The sequence below is a fragment of the Microcaecilia unicolor genome, chromosome 4 (assembly GCF_901765095.1).
Source record: "Microcaecilia unicolor chromosome 4, aMicUni1.1, whole genome shotgun sequence".
Taxonomy (NCBI): Eukaryota; Metazoa; Chordata; class Amphibia; order Gymnophiona; family Siphonopidae; genus Microcaecilia; species Microcaecilia unicolor.
The window spans coordinates 88,974,505-89,000,851 of NC_044034.1; the positions used below are offsets into that span (position 1 = coordinate 88,974,505).

Consider the following 26,347-nt stretch of genomic DNA (forward strand, 5'->3'; position numbering starts at 1 on the left):
ACTTCTTTGATACACTCAACCTAATTTTCACAATAAAAGCTATTATTTCAACTCCATTATTTCCTATAGCATGAAAACAACAGAATGAAAACTTTACAGAAGTTACATTTTACTGGTAGATTGTTCTGGCAATAAAAAATGGAAGAAAACCACTGGTAATAGAATAGTCTTTTCATTCTGGGTGAACATCCCACTATGCCGCTGCGGCCTAGCAGGAACTGTTAAAGATCTGCCTGGAAACTGGGACTAATTACAGTGCAATCCACACACCTTCCTTTTTCTTGTCACTCAGGGAGTGTGTTATGTTTTCCATTCACTTCTTGAATACAACTCCTCAAATGAGCTTTGAAGGTGAAAGGGCCAGGCCTTTTTCAGTATGGGCGGGAACAGGATGAGGCCTACCGTTCCATCTGATTGGCCCTAGAAAGCGGTAGCACAGATGGGCAGATACAGCAAAATCTGCAGGCAACAGAGATTTTGCTATTTTCTGGAACAGCTGTTCATGATGTAGATTGTGAGGAAAAAAAATACAGATTTTTTTCCTTTCAAAATTTAATAAAAGCTTGAAATTTCTAAAGGAAAGAAACCAATATAAAAAGTATAGAAAGTTTAATTACATTAAAATGTCAATCATTTGTCAAATGGCTTCACAAGGTAATGACTTCCCTATTACAGTTCATCTGTGACAGGATGAGGTAGCAGGTAGGGAGGGGTCATGAGTGAACAGGCTAAAGCTGAGAGGGTGCCACTAATGCCTCACTTCAGCCACTAGAGTTTTAAACAAATAGTCCAGATTGTAGGTCACATTGAGAGTCACATCCGGATTCAATTTATTTCCCCCTAAGTAAAGGCAAGGTTGACAGGCCCAATACTGAATAGGTCAGTGAGAGAGGGTGTGATGATCCTGGCTGAGTTTTTGTGCTGATATCTTTATGCATTGTATATTGAAGAATTTGATGGCCAAAGTTGGGTCTGGATTTGTCTTCAATAAAGTTTTGTTTGTACTCGCTATGGTCTATCCTCGTTCCTTGGACCACCTCTGCTGTTGGTATCATTTCCAATATTGACTTGGCCAAACCCAGCCCTGCCTGATAGCAGCTGGTCCTTCTAATGTAGTGGTTCTCAATTCAGACCTCAGGGCATACCCAGCCAGGTACATTTTCAGGATATACCTGATGAACATACATAAGATAGATGCATACAAGTCTATTTCATGCATATTATTCATTGTGGATATCCTGAAAATCTGACTGGTTAGGTGATCCCTGAGGACTGGGTTGAGAACCTCTAGCATATTCATCAGCAACAGGATTTAGAGTTTCTAAAATCCCTGTCTGAAAAATCCAAAGTACTGCCAGGAAGGGAACTCCCTTGCTCTTCCTCTACCCCAATAACTGAGGCTTTGTTACCATTAATGCCTCTTCCTCCTCTTCTCTGTTCACCTCAGCCCTGGCTTCAACCCCCTCCCCCCTCCCACATACACACAGAAACACCAAAAAATGCCACAGGAATTTCATGGAAAGCTGGGAACCCAATAATTTGTCTCTCACTATAGGCTGTAAGGTCATGTAAATTGCTCAAGAAAATAACCTGACCACAGACATATCAGCAGAGATAGCAGGTTGCCATCTCACCCAGATCAATCTAAACACGCTGAAGCGAGACCTGCTTTGCATGCATGGAAACATAGCTCTTGTACTGGAAGAGAAAGCAGATTCACAACTCCCTTCATGCTCTGGGGCAAAGCCAGGCCTAGATGAGCCTGTTCAGGTTGACATGGGAGAAGCAGCAAGTCTAAGAAAAATGTGCACTGGAACGTTGACATAGAACAAGCAAGTGGCCTCTCAGATCACCAGTTTCTCAACACTTAATGTACTCGTTTCATCCTCTTCATTTGATCCAAAATATCCAGGCAAATCGATCATCCTCTGCTCTGCCTCTGTAAGTCCGAAAGAAGTATTGTCGTAAAAGGCACATTCAGGATCTCGGGGGAAGCTCTGACACTTCTCTCTCCGGTACTGAGCTGGGCTAAAGGGGCCATGGCTGCTTCTCTGATAATGATCTCCGGTGTTGCAAGTGGAATCTCCGACTCTCTTCCAGGAGCTTCTGTACGTTGGTTGAAGCCCCCTTCTGTTCTTGCTAGGCTCTAGCTTCTCAGATCTTGCTCCAGACTGCTGGTCATGAATCAGATCAGGCTTGTCAGTTGCAAGCCTCGTCTGATGGTGTCTTGAACAGCTGAACGCCACACTGGTCAAGACAGTGTCTTTGGATAGCTCAAGCTTATCATCCATTCTTCTGGGCTTGGGCCTGAATCTCTCTTCCAGTGAGCAATCTAGCATTCTAGCCCTGGCTATATAGGCAGGTAGCTGCCTGGATGAAAGGGTCGACAGGCTGCGCTCTCTAAACGGCCTGGCCTGCTTGCTCTCATGAAAGCTGGCAGTTCTCCTAAAAGTGTGGTTTGTATAATATCCCCCTCTGGTGTCCTGGTAACTCAGATGAGGCTGTCTAGTCAGTTTCAAGCTGGGGCTTACTACAGCAGTGCCAGGGTTGGAAGTAAACTCTAACCTGGAGCTAGGCCTTTCACCCTGGAATTTTGGATAAATACTGGTCTGCTCTGAAAATGGAGATCTGATTCTAAATGTGGTTGTAGTCACCTCCTCTTGGGTGCCTGCAGCCAATGGTGGAAGAAGGGTGGCATCGAGAATTGTGTCGGTCAGAGGATTCTGTGAAACATGGTACACTTTAGTTTCTTCCGTCAGACCTTTCTTTTTCATTTCTTTCAGTTGTTGCTGTGCCAGGCGGTAGCTAAAAATGGGGGGAATTATTTTCTGAACACTTGCAGCATCATTGGTGGGTGCATTTTGTTCTTGGGCGTGCTCCTCAGCATGCTTTACACTGTGTTTGTAGGCGAGAGAGATGTTACCAGCCTCTCCCGTCTTTCGCATCACAGCATCTCCACTGCTTTCAGAAAAACTCTCTCGTGGGTTCAGCTGGCAGATGTTTTCCTCATCAGAGTTCTTGCGGAAGCTAGGCGTATGGACAGAGTTGTGTCGCACCGAGCGGCTGCACTTCTGGGTCCTACAGAGCTTTCTCCACATAGTGATGAGGACAGTGACTACGATGATAACCAGGCACAGGGATATGCCAATGACTGTGACTAGGTTACCAGTCCTCTGGTTCTCCATGGGATGTGGGGAAGGTTTGCTTGGTGGCATCACAGCTGTATTAAAAAAAAAAAAAAAAAACAGAAAAAAAGGGGAAGCCACACAGTCAGCTTTTTTCATTTCCATACATTATCTAGGCAATGGACAAAAAAGTGAGGACAGCTCGAAGAGGATATCAAGAAGTCTTTAATGTGGATAGCTTAAAAACAACCCGACATGGCCGTGTTTCGGCACCAAAGCCAAAAACTCTCGGTTGTAGAGCGCCATAGCTGCAAAACTTGTCAATGACATCATTGATGAGTTTTGCAGCTGCGGCACTCTACAGCCGAGATTTGTTTTGTTTCTCAATTCAAGGAAGCCTTATTTATTTATTTTTGTTACATTTGTACCCCGCGCTTTCCCACTCATGGCAGGCTCAATGCGGCAGGCAATGGAGGGTTAAGTGACTTGCCCAGAGTCCTGTGCCAGGAATTGAACTCAGTTCCTCAGGACCAAAGTCCACCACCCTAACCACTAGGCATATAGCTACATATCTCTCTTGGTTAAGCCACCAACCATAACACAAGAGATTTATTTGACCCCTGATGCAGGCTTTGGTGCCGAAAGACGGCCGTATCGGGTCGTTTTTAAGCTATCCACATTAAAGACTTCCTGATATCCTCTTCGAGCTGGCCTCACTTTTTTGTCCATTGCTTTTGTTGCACTGAGGATTCTTCTCCTCCCTTTTCGTTTTCCATACATTATCTAGGACCACACCCCACCCCTCCTGGAACTTTCAGGCTCAATCTCCTGTTTTCTCCTTTCTGTGCCCCCACCCTCACTTACTTGCTGTCTCTCCTTTTACCTCCCCCTCCACACAAGCATTCTCCTCTCTTTTCCTCCCCCCCCAACCACCTTCTCACTAAAGGAGTTGGAGAAAATATTTCCCCACCTCTGGCTGTTGATTGGCTCATTCTGCTAGACTGGACTTCTCAGAGGCAGAAGATGGGGAATCATCAGCTGCAGGCAGTATGGAACTTCCTCTGGGCTCCTGCCTTAGTCATTGGCCTACCATCTGCCTGCATCTCAGCCTAAAATGAGTGCACTGCATGCTCCAGGCAGCTCCTGCTCTTAACTGCAAGCCTGAACACTAGGTGACTTTGGGAACCACATTGCTATTCTTGTTTGTTTTATAATTGCCACTTTTGAGGGTGTTCACACTGCATTAGCATCAGCATATTGCTGATCAGATTTTGTAACTCCTGAGGCAGGCGACCCTTTCCGAAACAGTTCTGTTTTGAGCCATCAAGTCTATTTGTGTTTGTGTGGTTTATTCCAAAAACAAAATATATTGTCAGGTTGGCAAATTAATGTTTTAAAAAGTTAACTTTCCTTGAAATAGGATTTACTACAGATACTCTGTTCTTGTTTAGCAGGGCAGTACAAGAGTCACTTGATTTGCATACTACATTGATGATATTACAGATTATTCACAGTATAAGTACCGGTAGTTCTAAAAACAAAAAGGGATTATCCACACAGAGGGGAGCTGCGAATATGTGGGCAAAGTTTAAATTGGGGCTGTTGTAAAGGGGAAGCACAACTGGGGACCACTTGGAGCACCAAGACAGGGAGGTGGCATGTCTTCCTATTGAGTCTCACTGTCTGCAGATTTGTAAGCCCATGGTCATAAAGTGATACAGGAAGAGGAACACTGTAAGTAGCCCTAGCCCAGGGCACTGTTTTCCCCATTGATGGCACCACTCCAAATGAGTCACTTTATTTATTTATTTATTTTTAGTTTGATTACGTACAGGTACAGTCTTCAAGAGAACAGGATGAAATCTCTTTCTGGGTACCCACACAGCCAGATTTTGCTAGAGAGGATGAGAGGCACTGTCTGTGCCGCTCCCTGGTGCCGTCCCCACACTTCACACTGCAGGGACTCCAGGCCTGCCACAGGCTCCATGTTTCTGGAGAAGAAGAAAAAAAAATCTCATTATTTTATGGCAGTGTCATTCATATCCTATGCAGCAGTTATAAGAATCCTCTGTGCAAGGTCTGAAAGCACTGTTCCCTCAAAGCTCAGCAGGAGTCTTCCACCTATAGTTCTGCCACTGGGTGGTGCTGTTTCACTATCATGTTTTCAATAGCGGGGACAGGCAACCTCTGTAAGGAACCTGCCTGTCTTTAGAAATTGAGAACACTATATTGAAGCACCCACACCCCCACCTCCACTGGCAGCAATACACGTAGAGGACTCCTGCTCAGCTTAGAGATAACAGTGCCTGAAGAATTTCTTTGTTTTAATTTATTTGATTTTTTTTATTCCATCCTTCCATAAAAGCATCCAGGATGGGTTAAATAAAAACAACATTCATATGGATAAAATGCAAACAAGTTATCCAGAGAATTCAATCAAAAAGCCTAAATACAGTTTAAAAAAAATCTGCAAATTTAATCACCTCACTTGTCATTCTGATTTTCATATAATTTATAAACATGTTAAATAGCACCAGTCCCAATACAGATCCCTGCGGCACTCCATTGAGAGAAATGACCATTTAACGCTACCCTCTGTTTTATGTCCAATAACCAATTCCTAATCCACATCAGAACCTTGCCTCCTATCCCATGACTCTTTAATTTTTTCAGGAGTCTCTGATGAGGAACTTTATCAAAAGCTTTCTCAAAATCTAGATATACTACATCAATCGACTCACCCGTATCCACATGTTTATTCCACCTTCAATGAAATGAAGCAAATTGGTGAGGCAAGACTTCCCTTGGCTGAACCCATGCTGACTCTGTCCCATTAAACCATATTTGTCTATGTGTTCTGTAACTTTATTCTTTATAATTGTTTTCACTATTTTGCCTGGCACAGATGTGAGGCTTACCCCTAGAACCCTTTTTAAAAATTGGTGTCATGTTGGCCACCCTCCAATCTTTAGGTAATATGGACGATTTTAACAGCAGGTTACATATTACTAACAGCAGATCAGCAATTTCATGCTTGAGTTCTTCGAGTACCCTTGGATGTATGCCATCCAGTCCAGGTAAGAGAGAGAGACAAAGAACCCCAGAAAAGAGAGAGATAATGGACCTGAAGGAACAGAAAGGGAGAGATTCTGGATCTGTGAGTGTGAAGGAAGGAGATTATGAATCCTTTAGGGAAGGGAAGGGACTTTGATATACTGCCTTTCTGTGGTTACAAATCAAAGCAGTTTACATATTATATAGAGGTACTTATTTTGTACCTGGGGCAATAGAGGATTAAGTGGCTTGCCTAGAGTCACAAGAAGCTGCAGTTGGAAATACATATATAAATAAATATATATTTAATTGTGCAACTGTTACGTTTGTGGAGGAAACAGCGAGCCCTCCAAAACCCGCTGTACCCACATCTAGGTGCCCCCCTTCACCCATAAGGGCTATGGTAGTGGTGTACAGTTGGTGGTAGTGGGCTTTGGGGGGGCTCAGCACACAAAGTAAGGGAGCTAAGTACCTGGGAGCATTTTATGAAGTCCAATGCAGTGTCCCCTAGGGTGCCCAGTTGGTGTCCTGGCATGTGAGGGGGACCAGTGCACTACAAATGCTGGCTCCTCCCACAATCAAATGGCTTGCATTTGGCCGTTTTTGACATGGACGTCTTTGGTTTCGAAAATCGCCAAAAGTCAGAAACGTCCATGTCTAGGGACGGACAAATTTAAGGCTTTGGACGTCTCTAACGGTATATTCGAAACAAAAGATGGATGTCCATCTTTTTCGAAAATACGGGTTTCCACGCCCCTGGATTTCGCCATTTTGCAAGGACGTCCAAATCACAACTTGGACGTCCCTTTCAAAAATGCCCCTCCACGTGATCTCAGGTCCAATGAAAACTTTGCATACATTTTCAGGGTGACCATGAAAATCATCCATATTGTCCAGTAAAAGAAGTCATAACCTGCAAAGATTCCAATCAGCACAGATCTACAAACCATTTTGCACAGGCATGAACTAGTTCATTTTCTTTTGCAATAAGCTCATTGATGACAAACAAATCAGTAAATAAAGTTTCCATACAAACCTATTTCCCTTTGTATTGTCACACATTCTTTTGCTCGTGGAATGGCATGGCTTTTGCTTGAATATACAAAAAATTCAAAACAGTATTTATTATTCCCAATGTCAAACAACGTGCAGTTAAATTCCGTTCTGTCCCTCCCTGGGTACAGCATGTTTTCGGCCAGCGAGGCAATGCTGACGCCAGATCGCCTTGAAATCTCCTTGTACACCGCAATCTTGCCATGAATGGAAATGCATGGAGGTGGAATAATATGCACACCTACCAAAGACTCACAAATTAGTGCAGCCGTCACCACTAGCTTGTATCCAAACCTCTGGACGAGGTCAATGGGTCCAATTGAACTTATCACCAAGTTGGTATCCAATGATGTCAATGTCACCATGACATAGGCTTGTTGACTGTCAGAAGTGCAGCCAATTTCCACCCACTGGGATCTGGAAAGGATAATTTCTTTGCTAGTCCTCTTCATTAGGTCTCCATCAGTGCTTAATTTCTCATATTCATAAAGATGATTGGTATGTTGTACATCCAATGAGAACAGTGTCTTATTAACCTCTAGTGAGCAAAGCATCTCTGTGATGAATATTCCAACCTGGAGGGAGCTTCCTGCAGTTTCAGAAGTTCGGTTCAAATCGATGTGGAACACTGGCCAGGTGACATTCAGCACACAGCTCCCCAATTCAACATCACTGCTATTCACACCCTCATGGACTATTCTGAACTGGTATAGCCCTGCAGCCTTAAAATGGAAGCACTCAAATCCAATACTACCTTGCGACTGGTTTGTTGGAAGCTGTTTGGTTGTGACTGTGGAGTTAGTGCTGGTGTCAAACAGTATTATGGTTCTGTTCTGGCTTGTCAAGTTACCACTGTCATCATAGTAGAAATCCACAACAACTGTGTGGCTACTTAAAGCTGTGTGACTGTGTTGTCCCAAGAGAAGATACTCAGCTTCACCAAGAACTGCAATAGAAACAGTAACACATGCAAGTGTCACTATTAAGTATAACAAGTTGTCAGCATATAAAACATTTTCAGGGTCATTTCTAAAGTATTTATTTATTTGGATTACTACTACTATTACTTATCATTTCTATAGCGCTACTAGACGTACGCAGTGCTGTACACTTGAATATGAAGAGAGACAGTCCCTGCTTGACAGAGCTTACAATCTAATTAGGCCAGACAAACAGGACAAATAAGAGGTAAGGGAATTACTAAGGTGGGAATGATAAGTAATAGCTCAAAGCGAGTTACATTCAGGCCTTTCCTTGTCCCCAGAGAGCTTACAATCTAAGTGCCTCTTATCAAGCTGCACTAGTGGTTCCCACAAGGTAATACTGATGAAGCCCATTCAAAGTGAACGGCTTTGTTGGCACTGCTGCACTGGGGACTGCTAGCACGGTTTGATAAAAGAGGCCCTAAGTTTTTACCTGAGGTAATGGAGGGTTAAGTGACTTCTCCAAGCTCACAGAGAATAGCTGTGGATTTGAACTCCAGCTTTCCTAGTTGTCAGCCCACTACTCTAATCACTAGGCTGCTACTCCATAGTGGCTTTGAAACCTTTCCATATGACACCAATTTTTTGCACTGTGATATGACTTCAAAATCTAAACCAATATGTGGTTTAGTTACAACTTCTCTGTATAATACTGGACAAACCTTTCTGCTAGGGATGTGTCAAACAATATTGGAAATACCAATATTTTCCTGTCATTTCATATTTGTTTTCTGAATGAAACAGCAAGGTAAAAAGTCAACATTTTAGCTTTTCTTGTTATTAATAGTGCGCACTCAATAGGCATATTCTTATAGAATAACGTATGCTATCGAGTGATAGTGCACACTATTAACAAAAAGCAAGCAAAAAAAAAAAAACCCAGAAAACAAAAATAATGTTTTTTTTTGTCTGCACACTCTTTTTATCTGGTTGTTTGGCATTTACTTAAATTTCCTGTCTGCATGACTCCAGTAGGAAGTCATAGTGGAGCCCACCTGAAAGCCTTCTGGGACCCAATAGCACAGGGGGGCAGGCAACCTGGGTCCTCAAGGGCTGCAACCCAGTTGGGTTTTCAGAATCTCCCCAATTAATATGCATGAGATCTATTTGCATGCACTTGCTTTTAACTATTTATTGTTTTACTCTGCTATCTACTCCATTGTCGACTATGCTAGTGATATATAGTTTCCGGTGTCTAATCGATAAATCTATCGATGAGTGCTTTAATATGTTGCATCTTTGTTTGCACACTGTTAAACAGTTTATGCGTGCTAACCATCTCCAGTTAACTATGGCTAAAGCACAGATTATTGTGTTATCATGATATTCTTTTACTGATATTCCTACAACCTTTAAGATTGATGATGTCTATTCTTTTGGTAATGTTCGTAATTTAGGTGTTATTTTAGATTCAGCTCTTAATATGAAACATCAAGTTCATAAGATTGTAGGTCTGGTTTTTTTCAAACTGAGACTTGTTAGAAAATGAGATAATTTTTGACAGAGAATAATTTTAGGTCAGTAGTACAGAGCATAGTTACCCTGCATTTTGACTATTGCAATGTTCTTCTATTTGGTATCTCAAAGAGCTCACAAAAAGCTCTGCACTGCAGGTTGCTCAAAACGCAACCGCCAGAATCCTTGCTGGTTGTTCTCGCTTTGACATTTCTCCAGTTTTTAGGAAGTTGTGCTTGCTTCCAACTGAACGACAAGTGAAATTTAAATTATTATTGGTGTTCAAGGTCTTGAATAACCTGGTTTCAGTTGTAGTTTCAACTAGTTTGCAGATTTACCAACCAGCTAGAGTGCTTAAATCAGCTGAGAGAGCATTATTGAAGGAAACATATTTTCGCATTGTGAGGCTTGAAGAATATTGGGGCTCAACGTTTCAGATTGCAGGACCTAAATTATGGAATGCCCTTCCTTTTTCCTTAAGGAATATTCAACATATAGAGGCATTTAATAGAGAATTGAAAACATACTTGTTTAAGCAAGCCTATGGGGCAGATTAGAGTTACTCTAAAGACCCTGTATAAATAAATTCAAACCTACGCTAGGACTGTTGAAAGAGGCTTTGAAAATTTAAATTTGTTATTGATCGATTGTCTTTTTATATTGTGTATGTTTTGTCATCCACCGAGAATTTTAGATCATGTAGAATACAAATATTATAAATAAATAAACAAATCTTTGCTTTAACTTGTCACCTTGTATTTTAGGAAGAAGAGAGACAATAGGGGCTCATCCATGTCATTTTCCCTATTAAATCAGCAATAAAGCCTAGTACTATTACATAGGCCATTGTTACATTCCATTGTGTCCTTAGCATATCTTATCACTATTGGGCTCATTTTCAAAACAGAAAAACATCTAAAAAGTGACAAAGCAGAATTTGGATGTTTTTCTCGCAAAAACGTCCAAATTAGTATTTTCAAAATCTATTTTTAGACGTTTTTCTATGGAGTCTGTCAGAAGTACGTCCAAATCTCAAGGGGGCATGTTCAGGGTGGGACTTGGGCGTTCCTAAGACTTAGACGTTTTTCAGCCATAATGGAACAAAACAAAAACGTCCAGGACTAAAACTAAGATGTTTTGAGCTAGACCTGTTTTTATAACGAATAAGGCACAAAAAGGTGCCCTAAATAACCAGATGGCCACCGGAGGGAATCAGGGGTGACCTCCCCTTATTCCCCCAGTGGTCATTAACCCCATCCAATCCCCCCCAAAATGTGATGAAAAACATTACTTGCCAACCTCAGATGTTCTACTCAGGTCCATTAGAATAGCATGCAGGTCCCTGGAGTAGTCTAGTAGTGGTGCAGTGCAGTGCACCCAGGCTGCTATCTCCCCTTACCTGTTACACTTGTGGAGGAAACTGTGAGCGCTCCAAAACTCACCAGAAACCCATTGTACCCACATATAAGTGCCCCTTTCACCCATAAGGGCTATGGTAGTGATGTACAGTTGGGGGTAGTGGGTTTTGGGGGGCTCAGCAGACAAGGTAAGGGAGCAATGGTGAGATGTGTACCTGGGAGCTTTTTACGAAGTCCACTGCAGTACCCCCAAGGGTGCCCTACAGCTGTCTTCGGATGTCAGGGAGACCAGTCTACTAAAAATGCTGGCTCCTCCTACATCCCAATGGCTTGATTTTGTGCGTTTTGTACTTGGACTTTTTTTTTTTTTTTTTTTTTTTAAATGGGCCAAAAAAAAAAACCCAGTCCAGATCACAAAACATCAAAAAAAACAAAATGTCCACAGTATTTTCGAAAAAAAAGAGATTTTTCTTTTTTGAAAATGACCTTTTTTCCTATTTAGATTTTGGACGTTTTTTGCAAAACGTCCAAAGTCGGACTTAGACGTCATATCTAAAATGCCCCCCCCCCCCCATGTATTCTGGCAGTTTGGACCACAAGTGATTCGCCTTCTACGTGAAATGAACCGGTAAGTTCATACATCACAGACTATGCAGAATTTTCCTTTCTGCCCTCTCTCTCACTTATTCTCTAATTCAACACCTTTCTTTATTCCAGACTGGATATAGTTTATTAAAATTTTCTGTACCACTTAGCCATATGTGATCATGGCAGTTTAAAACATGTAATAATAAATAAAACAAGAAGGGAACACTATGTATAGAGCTGTGTGGTTTTTCAAATCAGACAGCTTTGTATAACATGCCTTTTTCTTATTTAGTAGGGCAAATAGCTTGCTTGTGTCTTGGTTTTCTCACAGACTATAGACAGGCTTGCTTAAACCTAGTGATGGGCTATAAACTTTAATGTTTGTTTCTCTGTTTGTTTCAAACAGGCTTTTAACATAACACAGGGGCATTTTCAGTGAAGAACCACAATGAGTGATAGGTAAAGAGGTTACAAAGAGCAAATGATGAATATTTGAGAAAAATACCAAAGAAACAGAATTATGTGAAGGTGACCTTAGAGGTCAGAGTTGAAGAATACCAGATAAGTAAGAGAGAAAATGTAAGGCATTAAGTGATTGGACAAATTAAGCTTCAGTATTCAGACTGGGTACCTTTTGTACTAGGTCAGAGTCTGACAGCTTCCGAAGGGAAAAGAGAAAGAAAGAGAGATTCTATTTTCCTTATACTGAAATTTGGACTGATATAAATAAGAATTCAATTCTCTGTAATACTGGGATAAAAGAATTTTTATTGTAACTATTTATTTACTCTAATAAATGTTAGCATTATTATAAAAGAGAAAATCTGAACTCTAAAGTGTTTTCCCTTTGACAGAAAGGCTTGTTTTTTCTAGTCTCTTCTGTTCAGCTTCCTTTTAGAGGCAAGAAGGGAGTGCCCTATATATAAACAACTATAATAAAATAGGATAGACCTATAATGTGCATGCAAAAAACCCCACATTTATTATAAAATATAATATAACATCCTAAAACATCATAAAGTGAAGGAATAACCAATCTAGAATGAGGTAATGATCTCAATTACCTTGAGTAGAGGGAATAACTACACATCCCAGATAAGAAGGCATATTTTCATAATACACCTCATATACTAATACCAACAATTTAAATCTAACGCGATATAAAATAGTCAACCAGTGAAATTGCAAGTACAGAGGTATTACATAATTGTCCGATAATTTTGCAGCATTTCCTAAAACTCATACATGGAAAAGGCAGGCTTTTTTTTCTTTCCATCCTCTGTAACTCCTTTTTTGCTTGGGTTCCTTGGTCCATTTCATTGTCACTTGTCTCTATATCACACTGCGAACCATTTCCTCAGTTCCTCGGTTATCGAATCCTTCTAGCTATATTTCTGTAAGATAACTTGCCACTGCCTTTTCCTCAGATTCTTGTCCATCCCATTTCATGGAAATCTCTCCTGACATTCCTATCCACCAGCAACAGAAATTCTACCATGCTACATTGGATTCCAGAACCCATGTTCTCACTCGCCATGCATTCTAGGGGCCTTCTGTTTCCCCACCCCTTTCCAATGGCCCTCTGTTCTTTTAGTGTGACCTGGACTGTCTATAAAGTGTTGTGTACAATTGGTGGCACTATATAAACATCATCTCCTCAGGCTGTAAATGTTTAATTTCAATATTCTGTGAATCTTACAGTAAACAGAAGGAATCCAAACTTTTATTTTAGTGTCCAAAAATAATTATTTTCTTGCATGAAAGCACACATTGACTTTTGCTGAGACTACTGCCAATGTGTAACAGGTAAATATGGAGTAAAACCAAAGTCAGCCACTACCTTGAGGAATAATAAATCCTGCTGCTGACTGACACTCTCACTGTCTCCTGCTGCTACCACGAAGCCCAGGACATGTCCAAGACTCTTCTCCTGGTTCTGGCATTCCTAATTTTTGCCCTCCCCCCCTCATTCAGCTTTTCGCACAGGCTTTGTCTCAGCTTTTGAGTAAAACATTTTTTATATGCTCAGTTTAACAAAAAGCTGTTGGCTTTATGCTTCTTTGCAGTTCTAATTTATTTATTTATTCCCAGAGCTTGATATACCGCATGGGGTCCATGGAGGCTACTGTGCAGTTTACAGTACTAAAACAGAGTCATCAGGGGAGGAGACAAAAGGAAGGGAGACACTAAGAGCAGGTTAGTCCATATGTTTCGGAGAACAGATGGGTTTGGGGCAATGACATGAATTTTGTGAACAATGATTCTAGATGGATATAGGAGGGAAGTGTGTTCCAGAGGGAAGGGCCAAGGAAGCTGAAGGAAGTTTCATGAGAGATAGTCATGGGGCAGAGAGAGAGAGCGCCACTAAAAGATTAGCGATAGAAGAACAGAGGGAATGTGTAAGAGGATAGGGAATCAGTGCAGAGTGAAAGTATGCATGGGGCCGAGGGGAGATACGATTTGAAAACAAGGCAAAGGATTTTAAACTTCACCTGAGCTGAGACAGGAAGCCAGTTTTCTAGGTAAAGGAGGGGGATAACATGATCAAAATGATGAGAAAAGTTTGACGGCTGTCGACTGGATGAGTTGGAGGCATTTGATGGAGTAGAGAGGAAGACCAACATAAAGAGTTACAGTAGTCAAGGTGAAAAGTGACAATAGAGAGAAGGATGCAAATTAGAGAGTGGTCAAGGACGGGACACAAAGCACGGATATGATGAAAAGTAAAGAAAGCAGAAAGAATGACAATCAGTTTGAGGCTTAAAGGTCAACTTGGAATCAAAGATAACACCCAGAATTTGACTGTATCAGAAAAAGGGAGAAGGCGGCTATCAATAGAGGGAAAGCAGTGTGCCAGGATTAGGGAAGATAATTGCTTCTCATTTAGAGGTGTTGAGGAAGAGACAAGTGTTCTTAAGCCAAAAAGAGACAATGCATCGACAGTTGATGAGAGCAGAAAGAGGTAGAAGAATTAGAACTGACTTTGTAAACAGCTAATAACTCAGACACTGCGGTCAAATTATTACTGATCTCTCATGAGCTGCTTCAACAAAACAGTCCTATTGGTTAAAGACATCTTCACACTAGTATTACTGACTTCTGTGACCTATGGAGTTAGTTCTGTAAAGTGGAACCCAATTTTAGGTATGAATACAACCACTGGCAAAAAAAAAAGTGAAGCAAAGTTACAAATAACCAACTAAATAATATACAGCTCCACTGTTAATGTATCACAGCATCGGTAAAATTATTTGCAAAGTCACAAAAAGCGATATTTTTTATTTTTGTTACATTGTACCCCGCGCTTTCCCACTCATGGCAGGCTCAATGCGGCTTACATATTGTATACATGTACTTATTAGTACCTGGGGCTATGGGGGGGGTTAAGTGACTTGCCCAGAGTCACAAGGAGCTGCCTGTGCCTGAAGTGGGAATTGAACTCAATTCCTCAGGACGAAAGTCCACCACCCTAACCACTAGGCCACTCCTCAGGAAGGAAAAGACTCAGAATCATTGTTAGGACACATTTGTACTCATCATACTCTATCACTGAAAATAAAAAAAAAGAAAATCCTTCCCTTAAATGTGTTGCAAATTTTTATGATAAACACCCTGTAATCCTAGAGTTAGAGACTGGAAGAAACAATTATAATGGAGAGCAGTTTGGGATTTATAAATTGAACACAATTGAACTTAAAAGGTATAAATCTAGCACTTGACTGGTTCTATTTTTTCTAAACAGAACTTGAGCAACCAATCAGAGGACTACTAATTAATGATTGGTTGCTTTACGACTCTGTGTCCTTTATTAGCCAGGCCACGATTTTGTACTGTCCACAGATGAATTCAATGTTGTAAGAATCATGAAGCATGATAAAACTTATTGTTCTATAAACTCCATTCTATTAAAGCAATCTTTTTCAGAATTGTGCAAGGTCCATAATATGCTCCTCCCTGCCCACCTTCAAGTCTTTGCTTAAAGCCCACCTCTTCAATGCTGCGTTCGGCACCTAACTCTTTCAGGAAATCCAGACTGCCCCAATTTGACTGCCCCTATCAGACTGACTGTTCACGTGTCCTTTAGATTGTAAGCTCTTTGAGCAGGGACTGTCCTTCCATGTTAAATTGTACAGCGCTGCGTAACCCTAGTAGCGCTTTAGAAATGTTAAGTAGTAGTAGTAGTAATTATTCAACTGCAAAACGCTGGCCATCATCAGAAGGACCAGAATAGTGCAAACACTGAAAGCTAAGTGTGGCAATTTAAACACTCTTCACTGTTTTGATTTAAAAAAATTTGTTTCACATTATAAGTTGTAACATATTTAAGGAAAGGGTTTGTTTTTTTCCTGATGATAGAGTACGATGAGCACAGATAAATGCCAACAACGATTCTGAGGCTTTACCTTCCTGAAGATAAGATTTTTCAACATACTGATACTGTGACATGTTGAGAGTGGTGCTATATATTATTTAGTTGCCTAATTTTAGGTACCCAAAGGGGCACAGCTAAGCCCTTTCACAGGGGTAGCCCAAGACGGTCTGCCACCTGAGACGAGGGGATGGTCTGCCACCCTGGCTCTGCTCTATCCCGTCCTGCCTAGTCTGACATCTCCCCACTTCTTTCATTCCCTAAATTTACCTTGTTTTCTGGCTTTCCAAAAGTTGGGGCGGAAGCAGTTCCAATATGCTGCCTTCCTGCCAGCCCTGGCCCCTTCTCTCTACTGTGGCCCACCCCACCTCCAAGGAAAGAGGAAGTACATCAGAGAGGCGGGCCATAAGAGAGAAGGGGTCAGCAGCAGGGCAGCATATGGGAACTGCTGCCACCCTAACTTTTGGAAAGCAAGAAAAGGTAAATTCAGGGAACGGCAGGGGGCAATGCCAGAGCACAGTGAGCATGGGAGTGGATGCCGCTCCAAAAGAGTGCCGCCTGAGAACCTCGCCTCAGGTGGCCTAACAGTAGGGTCGCCACTGCCCTTATAGACTATTAGCAACTAAGTACATCTTTCAACGTGCACAACTAACAGTATTCTGTAAGTTGTGAGCATCACTAGGAAAAATGCTCATGACACACTGATGGCTCCTCCCTTGCAGCTGCACACATGTAATAAAAAGAATTTTAGAGATTGCTTTTCAACTCTATCTGCCTTGACCAACAAGTGCACTTGGGGTCTGTATTGTTCATTAGAAGTAATTCTGTTTAAAAATTATTATTTAACTTTGATTGTGTGAAAATAAGTTTGAATGTAGAATATAAGGCACATCTCTGAAGCCAGCATGTGCAGGAGGGAGGCAGGGTATGCCTGAAGTTCAGGAGATAAGCCACCTGGCTAGTGGTTTGTTTACCTGAACTGAGAGCGTGTGACAGCATCTTCATGTACATTCCTGTAATTTTCCTTGGCTTTGAAAATAAGCTTTAGCTTAATAAAAAGGGGGGCTTGTTGCAGCAGAGCTCTGAGGCTCATCTGTGGATGGACGCATCGCGCAGAAAAGACTGTTCCTGGTGATAAAGAGACTTCCTGGCTGATCAGATAAGGGCCTGAAATTCCTGACCAGTGATGTTGTATGTATAATATGTATATATGTCTTATAGCTTTCTTTTAGTTAGATGATTTAATCATTGTATATATCATAATCATTGTAGATTTTAGAACCTCTAATAAAGGTCTCATTTACCTAATATGAATCCAAAAGAATCCACGGTAATTATTGAGTAGTCTGTGTTAGTGAAGCAGGCTGTAAATCCATAGCAGTACAACACTATGCAACTTAGACGCACTTTTTATGGAACAGTGCCTAGTACTAATATGCTCATTTTATAAAAGATATGACCATTACGTGCGTATTCCAGATTGTTCTTCTGTCTTTGTTATTTTTATTATGAATGTATTTTTATAACCCGCCCAGAACTTTAGATGGAGTGGGATATAAATTTATTAAACAGTACTTGTGCATGTAAATGCCAACTTGTGATATTCACGCACATACTGCACCTATTCTATAAATTAGTGCACTCAATAAATATAGACACCCTTTTTAGAACTGCCCTTTATTCCCCTGATTCTATAAAAGTTGCCAAACATTGCGTGCACAAATTTAGGCACATTCCTGATTTAATACAATGAGCCAATTAGTGCCAATAATTGGCTTTTTAACAAGCAATTATTGGCACTAGTTAGATTTAATGAGGACTTACCCATGTAAAGAAAGGCATGGTCCAAAAAAGGGGATGCAAAATGGGTCATTTTTTATTTTTGTTTATTTTTTATTACATTTGTACCCTGCGCTTTCCCACTCATGGCAGGCTCAATGCGGCAGGCAATGGAGGGTTAAGTGACTTGCCCAGAGTCACAAGGAGCTGCCTGTGCTGGGAATTGAACTCAGTTCCTCAGTTCCCCAGGACCAAAGTCCACCACCCTAACCACTAGGCCACTCCTTCACTGTCATGAGTGTTTGAGGGTGGATCGGGGTTGTGGTTTTGAGCTACACATGTAATTGTAGAATGACGGTGTTCCTTGTGTAAATTTAAGCGTGGATATTTGCACCATGTTTTGATTGGTGCAAATGGCCATGCCTAAATTTACACAGAACCTCTTCAGTGAAGTATTAATTCTATAAACTTTGCTGAATTTTAGGCGTAGCATATAGAATACCACCATTATATGGGGGGGGGGGGGGGGTTCGATGCTGAGTTTTTTGGCAACCCATATATCTTCTGGGTCATCATTGTACTCAAACAGAATTCATAAAATACATACGTATTAAGGAGCAATTTTAGATAGCTACCTTTTAGTACTAACAGTGCTTACCATAATCACAGAGAAGAACCAGCAATAAGTTGGAGAAGTCTTTCAAGATTTGTCTCATTCTGATTAGTGGAACCATTGATGCTTTCCTGCTGCCTCATGTCCTACTCTAAAAGGACATTCGTTTTCATCCAGAATATCAGAAAGACAACCTTCAGAGAGTAGAATCCATTAAATTAGGCCCACCGCTTCTTACAAAATAATAAAAGCACATTGAAACTTCAAACAACATTCAATAAAAGCAGAGAAAGGGTGTCAACAATAGCTATAGCTATTGTCATGGTTATTATTTCAGAACTATACGCCGTAGGTAATGAGTAATACTAAATGTAGCTGCTAAAATTGGCATTAATAGGTCATTCATTCTGACTTTTTTCAGCTGTGCTCCTGCAATCTTCCTGAATACCAGGGAGCAGTCATGTTCAGAACAAGAAATGAGGTCAGATTAGTTCATAAGTGTTTGATGTCAGTTCTAACATTAGTCACTACAAATACAGAACACACAGTGAGCATCAAAAATAATTAGGCCAGTAACAATGGGCTGTGAGAGTGCTACGGCTGCACAGGACACAAATATGGAGGGGGTACAATAGCTGCTCCCTTTCATTGGCAATAGCAAAGTAGGTGGGGTGAGGAAGCATCAGTGGATGAGTCACACAGGGTTTAACTGTAGCTTGGTACGGTCCTGTAGGAACTAACAGTTTACAGAGGTAGGGGCTGTCAAGGACTAGAGTCCACGCTGACAGAGGTATATGAAGTCATTTGCGACTCTTGTTAACATGGCTGTTTCTAGAACTTGTAGGGAAATGGTGGGTGAATCTCTTTAGTGTTTCAATACTTAACAGTACCATAAGTACATAAGTATTGCCACACTGGGACAGACCAAAGGTCCATCAAGCCCAGCATCCTGTTTCCAACAGTGGCCAATCTAGCTCACAAATACCTGGCAAGATCCCAAAAAAGTTCAATACATTTGATGCTGCTTATCCCAGAAAAAAAAGCAGTGAATTTTCCCCAAGTCATTTTAATAATGGTCTATGGACTTTTCCTTTAGGAAGCGGTCCAAACCTTTTTTAAACCCTGCTAACAGCTTTTTACCACATTCTCTGGCAACGAATTCCAGAGTTTAATTACAAGATGAGTGAAGAAAAACTTTCTCTGATTCATTTTAAATTTACTACTTTGTAGCTTCATCTCATGTCCCCACCATGCATGAAGACCACTAGATTTGCATGTCTATGCTTGGAATACTGTATAATACACAAGACTAAAGGAATTTAATTCACATTGTTTATTCAGAGGGAACCTTTATTCCTGTCTGTGCTGAAATATCACCACAAACACTTTAGCCTTGCTATTTGGACGAAACAGAAACTGAAGGACAGAAGAACAGGTGCTCATATTGTATGACCAAAACATACTAAAATGACAAATACCTGCAGCAAGTAGCAGAAGACATAAGCTTTGGAGGTTGAAGCCATCTTCTGTTTCCAGCGTAGTAATGTGTACTGTCTGCATGGCAGTTTTCTTTACAGTTTATAGAGTCGAATTCTAGCATTGCCCCTGGAGAAGAATGGAGTCTTCATAGGTTGACATATCTTTCGCTGTAGGATGTGAACTTGATAGTAAATGGCCACACAAACCACAAGCATGAGTCTTACCTTGAATGGCATCACAAATCAGAGGCAGTGGAACAGCTTTTGGTTGAAATGGCTAAACCAATCACCCTCTGACCCTGCCTCCAAGCTCTCTAGTTGCTGAAGCTGGATTGGGCAAAATATTGGTTGGGCCATAGCCCACTCTATTCTGATGCCTAATGCAATAGCTTTGTCATGAGTGGTCTTGACTGCAGCCAATTACTTGTCTTTACTTAAATGAATTTAGACAGTAAAACTTTTAAAAGCTGAGCTTAAGTTTAATAAGATACAGTTCAATATTTATAATGTGATTGTGGGACAACAGACTATGCTGTCAACAGGATTGGAGTAATAGCCTAAAGGTTTGAGCTAGTGGCATAGCTACGAGTAGACCTGGGTGAGAACAGGGCCATCCAGTCTGGTAGCCAATGAGGCCCCCAAACACCTCCTTAGCAGCCGCCTCACTCTCCTCCCCTCTCCTCTGCCCCCAGGATCTGGCATCTGCCCCTCTCTCTGAACCTCCCCCTCCCTACTTCAGTTCCATCTCTGGCAGCAGCTGCAATTCATAGTCTGCCTGCACCAGCCTTGCAAGTTTCCCTCTGCTGCATCCAGCCCTCACTGACATCACTTCCTGTTTACTCATTGGCTGGTTCTGAGGTAGGGGGTTCAGAGAGAGGGGAAGTTGCAGGAGAGGGAGAGAGATGCAGAACAAGTGTGTGTGTGTGTGTGTGTGTGGGGGGGGGGGGGGGGGGGGGGAGGGGAGAATCAGAAGGACCCACCCAAGTTGGCAGACCTGGCTATGCCACTGGTTAGAGCAGCAAGCTGAAAGACAGGGTTCAAAACCTACTGCTGCTCTTTGTTATCTTGGGCATGTCACAACCCTCCATTGCCTCAGGTACACACTTAAGATTGTGAGTCCTCCAGGGGAGGAGGAAATACCTAGTGTATCTGAAAGTAACTCACCCTGCCCTACTATTAAAAAAGCTAGAACTAAATCAAAATCTCCCCTCCCCACACTGATAATGTTGTTCTAGCACTGGCCAGTTTAGAGTCTGATAGAACTGCAAGTCTCTTCATGGCACATTCTTATGCTGGGACTAATTTTTTTTTTTTTTAATAATGTCTCAATGCACGTATGTTTAGTTGTGAACCACCCAAAATTGTAGATGGAACAGGATATATATATATATTTTTTTTTAATAAACATATCATAAAATACTAAGTATTCTCATAGATCTGAGACACATGTAGGGAAAATATGTCATATAATTTCAAAGATGACACTTGCATGACTAGAGAACATATAATGACTACTCAATAAAATCTTTTCTTTTCTCACCGATCAGTGAGTGAGTTTCTATAACTTTAGCCTAGTGGTTAGTGCAGTGGACTTTGATCCTGGGGAACTGAGTTCAGTTCCCACTGCAGCTCCTTGTGACTCTGGGCAAGTCACTTAACCCTCCATTGCCCCTGGTACAAAATAAGTACCTGAATATATGTAAACCACTTTGAATGTAGTTGCAAAAACCTCAGAAAGGCGGTATATCAAGTCCCATTTCCCTTTCCCTTTCTAAGAGATAGTTATAAATGAGTTATGGAGACTGCTTTTCTCACATGTGCAAGGTATAGGGAACAACAAAGCTGTTGAGTGGCACAGTGAATAGGGTTAACGGACATTGGAGAGGCCAGGCAAGATTGTGCTGGGATATAAAGCGGCGAATTTAAACAAGACAATAAGCTGTATATTAAGAGCGGTGTGCTATGATCAAATTGGCTACAGCTACAGGGGCAGCAGTTTTCTCTGTCATTCATCTGCTATATCGGGGACTTGCACTGGAGCCCAACTGCAGAGGTAAATTCCTGAAGATACCTGAGAAAGTTAAATCATAAAAGCAAAATAGCTGAGTGACTTATTACATTGCTATAAGCCTACCAATGTACTTGGGTCAATCTCAGAAGCTCTGCTGGCTGTACCAACATTTTCAACAGCAACAAGAGTTACCACAAAACTTTTCTTTCCCCCATACCGACCCTATGAAACTCAGTTCCTTTTGAGGCTAGGCTAGGCTGCAGTCTAGCTACCTTCCTTTTAGGGCCAAAGTTCTCAACCAAGACTTCAGGGCACACCCAGCCAGTCAGGATTTTAGGATACCCACAATGAACATGCATGAGAGAGATCTGCGTACAACAGAGGCAGTGTGTGCAAATTTATTGTAGGTATACTGAAAACCTAATTGGCTGAGTGTACCCTGCGGAATGGATTGAGAACCCTTGTTTTAGAAAGAACTCCCTTGCTAGACCTTGTGATTAAGATTTTATTTGAAGCTTGATTTATGTTTTTTTCCCCATTATATTATAAAGTTTTTGTTATTGTATCCCAGGGGTGGGCAACCTAGTCCTCGAGGGCCACAACCGAGTTTTCAAGATTTTCACAATGAATATGCATGAGATCAATTTGCATACAATGGAGGCAGTACATGCAAATCAATCTCAGGCATATTAACTATAGAAATCTTGAAAACCCAACTAGGTTGTGGCCCTTCCCTGTTGTTCCCTGTTAAAAATAATGTAGGTTATCAAGTCTAACCAAATTTGTGCGCCAGTATGGAACTAATACATTTTAGTTTCTGACTTTGGTTCTGCTTGCCAATAAAAACATTTTATATTGGTGAACATAGGTTACACATTTCAGTCTAGCACCATCTATACACGTTCTGATTATAAAACAATTCAGTGAAATGTCATGAAAACAGGAGGTTTATAACATGACAACACGGAAACCATTCTGAAAGGTTCAAAGCTGGCACAAAGCTATTCCTTTGTCCCTGATATCCAAGAAGAAATGCAATGAAATCTTTCCAAACTCATGTCCATGAAAACATATACATGTATATACTGTACAATTATAAAAACTATAAAGTTTTCATTGCCTGGAATAGTGCGATTTCCAGCAAGCTGTTTTTGCTGGAGCAAATCTCCAGCAGGATGAAAGGAAGTAATCTTTAAAAAAAAAGCAAAAAAAAAAAAAACTCCTAAATGTAAACCTTGGTCCATTAGATAACCCTCCCATCCAACCCTTTTCCATGGCTTTGCTTTTCATTCAGTACAACCAGTAAGCCCCTGCTGAATCATTTTACAATATATAAGACAGCGTTGGTGCAAGACACCTACACTGTACACTGCCCCTAATTATGGTTGCACCTTGTGGCTTTCTACGCTTCCTCCTCCTTAATGCTGACATCGTGAGCACATACAAAAGACATGGTCCCTGGGCCAGCACGTTTATCCTCAAATGCACAAGATCAACCTCAAGAAATAGTTCCAGCTTTAAGGCGGAGGGGGGATAGGGAAATGCACTGCAGGCTCCCACCGCCATGTCTGGTCGACTCAGGTCTCTCTTCAGCTGGTGGGACCTGGATATCTCCTCTAGCCATGCTGCTCCATCAGCTAGCTTTAAATTGTCCTTTGTCAACCCCCTAAATTCTGGCACTATTCAGTTCACTTAGTGGCAGGGCCAGTCTGGAATTTGAACAGAGCTATATAATGGACTCAACTCTGTCTCTCCAGTTAGGACTATTGTTTACTCTCAGCATTATACCACTGAAAACAAACCTCAGATATCTTATCTATTAGATATCTTATGTATTAGATGATCACACTGTCCCCATGGTAAAATGGTATATAACAAGAAAGGAAAGGGCAAGGGATTTGATATACCCACTTTCTGTAGTTACAACCAAAGCGGTTTATATATTATATACAGGTACTAATTTTGTAACTGGGGAAATGGAGGGTTAAGTGACTTGCTCAGAATCAAAAGTAACACAACAATATGACAAAAGCCATATTGAAAATCCAAAACAGTGTTTCCTTTAAGAAAACCTAGTAAAAAAGGACACTGTTCCAAACTTTTGTGATAAACACTAAGAAGAAAACACCTGAGGAAAATAGAAAACAAACACTGAAAATGAAGACAGAAGACAGCCATACGGTCTATTCAGTGTGCTCATTCCAGCCAAGTGCTTAGTCTTCTACAACCCTTCCTCTCCCTCAGAGATCCTCTGTGCTTGCCACATGCTTTCATGAATTCAGATAGTCTCCTTGTCTATCATATACCACCCTTTCTGTACATAAATATTTCTTTAGATTACTACTATGTCTCCTTTCAGCTTCATTTGACCCCTAACTCCTAGAGCCTCTTCTCCATACAGAAGCATGCCCGCAATAAAACAAATGGCTAAGTCTTGGAACTCAACTTATGAACAGCACTGTGTAATGAAGCCCAGCAATATATCTACGAATAAAAGGCTCCTAGGTGAAGAAACAAAATACAAAAACGTCCCCTAGGAAAAATAAACGTAAAACACTACAGCCATCTGAAATTGACCCCATCCTTGGCAGGACTGATGGGCAGTGTCTTACCTTGCAATAAGTCACCAACTTGGCAGACACCAGGGTCTCCATGCACTCCCCCATCATTCTGCTTTGCTCTAAGCACCGGCGAGAGGGGAGTCAGAATCTTTTCACAGAGAGCTGTAATTTCTCCACACCCCTTTTCCTGATAAATTGTGCTATGAGTTTTCTCCCTAGGCAGCTCTTCATTTTTTTGGAATGGATCCTGGTTTGGGATCCTTCACACTAGCTGCTGGAGGAACGCTTCAAGTGCACACTGCACCCTGAGGGAGGAAGAGGAGGGAAAGGGGTTCTGGACTGAGCTAATGCCCTTCCCAGTCTGATGGAGCCCTGAACTGCAGCAGAGGAAAGACAGACAGAGCCCACACACAGACATGTTCACACTGGAAAAAGTCTGTACTCTTAATGCATCGCATCCCATTTTTTTCCCCAGGAAACGAGGCAGGAAACATGCAAGACACTGGAGTATTGTGTGAAGGCCTTCCAACAATTTAAAAAATGAAAGAGCTTTGCTTTAGTGAAATACACTTTAACGTTTTGAGGTGCTAAGTTGGCAGAAGAAAGGTATCTGACCAGCATTTTTTTTACAAAAAGAAATTAAAAGTATGCACTTCATGTTATTGTTTTTCCAAGTCCTCCCCCCACCCCCCCAATATTTATTTTTAGTTGCTTATTACCAGATTTGAGCCAAGGAGGCTTCAAGATACACTTAACTTTTTAAAATTCAGCTTTGGCAAAAATGCCAGGTTTAGCACTTTATAATCTGGCTGCCATTAACCTAGTGCATTGATTTTCAACCCAATCTAGTTTTCAGAATATCCATAACAAATAGGCACGAAATACATTTGCATAAAATTAAAAGCCTGTTCACGGTGGATGTGTTGTGTCTCAAGTATCTACTGTGCTAGTGAGTCTCTTGATTGCCCCTATCCTGAGACACTGCTGCAGCCCATTTGTATATATCCAAACTGTTGCAAAATAACTCTCCTCTCGTGCGTCTGGGCAAAAAACTCTTTATTTGGGAGTCAATCCCCTTCTTATATACTCTATGAATATTCATGGATATTACATGTATTATCATTACTATTGGTTACATTTTGCTTACACAACCATGATCATGCATTGCTTACAAGAACAACTCTACATGAACAGCTCGTGAACCTGCTCAGGAATGTACAAACATCACCTGCTATTCTGCTACTTTCTCAGGAAAGAACAAAAACATCACATGCTAGATTCTCAGGAATATACAAAACATCATCTGCTGCCTGTATCCAAATACATTCTATCTACATCTCCACCTTTTTTTTTTTTTTTTTTTTTTTAATGAAATCTCCGTGGTGTGCCAGCTGGAGATGGAGGTGGAGATGTTTGTAATAGCTTATAAACATATTGAGCAGAGTGACGTGTTGGAGCGAATGGACGAGGAAAACATAAAGAAAAAAGGTTAGGAATGCATTGTATACAACAGCAAAAAATAGTGAAAACAAAAATACCAATGACTAAATACTGGATAATAGGGCGGAGCCAGGTCCAAGGGATCCATTGCCACAATTGATCCCATACATCAGAGAGTAGGTTATTATGAATAGTAATATGAGTAGTTAAATTCCGTAGGAAAGCTAATTGTTTGTCAATGGCCTTTGAATTGTCAGATAAATTAAAACAGCACATGTCCTGAAACTCTTCGCAACCATGATGGTTAAGTAATAAAAGATAATCAATGGCTGCTCGATTTTGTAAAACTCCATGACGTAATTGCTGTTGCTCAGCATTAAGTAAACTAATAGCAGTGGAGGTTGCATTGATTGATTTAATTGCCCAACAGGCTAATTCACGAATATTTTTTGCATTTGCCGCTGCCAATGCAGGGACACC

The 26,347-nt window shown here is 41.1% G+C and overlaps 1 protein-coding gene across 1 annotated transcript; it reads right to left on the minus strand.

Annotated features, from left to right (window-relative positions):
* THSD1 (thrombospondin type 1 domain containing 1) lies at positions 1-24,779 on the minus strand. Its single transcript, XM_030200429.1, has 6 exons — positions 24,479-24,779; positions 19,856-20,023; positions 18,423-18,571; positions 7,216-8,178; positions 4,958-5,116; positions 1-3,220 (listed from the first exon to the last, which is right to left on the minus strand). The coding sequence occupies exons 3-6, from the start codon at positions 18,496-18,498 to the stop codon at positions 1,845-1,847; spliced, it is 2,574 nt and encodes an 857-aa protein (XP_030056289.1). The 5' UTR covers positions 18,499-18,571; positions 19,856-20,023; positions 24,479-24,779; the 3' UTR covers positions 1-1,844.
* Between the last annotated feature and the right edge of the window lie 1,568 nt (positions 24,780-26,347).